The 1,826-nt window shown below is 40.6% G+C and overlaps 1 protein-coding gene across 1 annotated transcript in view; it reads right to left on the bottom strand.

Annotated features, from left to right (window-relative positions):
- Nucleotides 1-464: 464 nt before the first annotated feature.
- Nucleotides 465-1,826, bottom strand: part of TOP3B (topoisomerase (DNA) III beta) — a 14,002-nt gene continuing 12,640 nt past the window's right edge. The window contains exon 17 of the mRNA XM_010282963.1: nt 465-957. Coding sequence (XP_010281265.1) covers nt 476-957 — 482 coding nt within the window. The 3' untranslated portion in view covers nt 465-475. The remainder of the gene's footprint in view (nt 958-1,826) is intronic.

The raw sequence follows: 1,826 nt of genomic DNA on the forward strand, positions 1-1,826 counted from the left end.
TAAAAGTCTGACAGCTACTAATAATTTGTTATTTTTGAAGATTCAAAGTAAGATGAAACAAGTCTCATTCCACGCCTGAAGACTACAGCAGCATAACGCTGATCTTAATCAGGACTCATATTCCTGTCACTTGTAGTGCTAGAAGTGCTAACAAAGGCCTCAGAAAAGGCAGAAGAGGGAAATTTCATTTCCTTTCTATCAGCCACAGACAACAGTCTAGGTTGACTTCTTGAGTCTCCCTACTGTTTGTGAGCTCTACTTGGACCAATGAATTCCAACTAAAAGCTTAAAGGCTTACTCAGCTACTAACTGATCATCCAGAAGAATTTGTTTTGTGATTTAATCAAGGCGTACAACAATCTAAGGTGTTTAACTTTTCTAACAAGAGGAAGGCAGTGAAGATCAAAAATATTTAAAAATGAACTTGAAGGGAAATACATTTTTATAAGAAGTTTATTTTTCTGTTGTACGGCTATTATACAAAGTAAGCAGCCAGAGCTGCCATTTTGTCCTTGGGTTTCTTTGGATTGAGTCTTCCTCCAGGCCTTCGGCCTTTACCTCTTCCTCGACCTTGCCTTTTTCCTTGTCCCCCACGGTGCATGGGGTGCCTCATGGCTGCATGTTTCAGCTCCACCAGATCTTGAAATACAGGATCACAGAATATGCAGCCCGAATGCTGGGTCTCATCACCAGGTAGAGGAGATTTGGCTTTGTTAAAATCTACGTCCACAAGGGCTGCATCACACAAGTCGCAGGTCTCTGGCGACACTCGGACTTTGTGGGCATTCTCAAAGAAGTGCACAATCACGTTGCATTTGTTGCAGGCCATCTTCCACTTGGGACCTGACGTCGAGTCTAGCACCAGAACCCCATTCTCACATTCAACGCACTGCCCAATTCCAAGCATGCTAAGAGAATGCTGGCACGTGGGGTGGGTGCATTCATTACAGCCCATTCCTGGTGGAGGAATAAAAAAGCCATACCACAAGGAACCCTTTGTATCACCACCCAGTTTGGAGGGAGTGAGACACAGAGTTCAAAGAGAGCTTAGTATATTATAGGTTTTCTAAGTTGCTACAGATTGGAACCACTCCCCAAATGGCAACTTGCCTTTTCACAGAGTCAGAATAATCCCTTGCTCAAAACTCTTCTTTTATAATGGCTTTCAGAGATGCCAGATACTGCCATGGTACAGTACAGGCAGCGTGGACATATTAGTGATGAAAACCAATTATGCTTTCAATTAAATGTATGGCTCCTAACCAACTGGTATTTTATACTTGCACTAGACACCATTAGTACAAGACATTTTTAATTAAAAGATAATAAAAAGATGCCAAAAATCTCCTGATACTCAGAGCTTCAAAGCATCACCTGAAGTAAGTTTTGATCTCACTGTCACCAAATCAAATGCAACTTTTACCCCTCCTTTTATCCTTCAACAGATTTTGACACACCACCTATATCAGTATCAAAACACTCTCAGACCTGGCCTTAATCTACAGTCTTACCCATACCAAGCATACTCCAATTTCCAACGTGTCAGAATCTCAGTCTTTCACTGCATACTGAGTGTTAGGAAGGTCACCAACTGTGCATGCACCTAAATTAATTTCTTTCTTTTATTAAAAAAAAGTATTCAGAAATTAACTAATAAAATTTGGTCAGCGAGTTTGACATGAATTTTAGGTATCTGTAATCTAATCTGAACAGCATTTTCTACTAAACAAAGCTGTTAGAAACTACTGAAAAGCACACTGCATAGACTGCACCTAACTTATTTCAAGTGAGGGTGATCCCTACACGTTTACCGAATTGCTACCTTT

This window comes from Phaethon lepturus, unplaced genomic scaffold, assembly GCF_000687285.1.
Source record: "Phaethon lepturus isolate BGI_N335 unplaced genomic scaffold, ASM68728v1 scaffold31822, whole genome shotgun sequence".
Classification (NCBI taxonomy): domain Eukaryota; kingdom Metazoa; phylum Chordata; class Aves; order Phaethontiformes; family Phaethontidae; genus Phaethon; species Phaethon lepturus.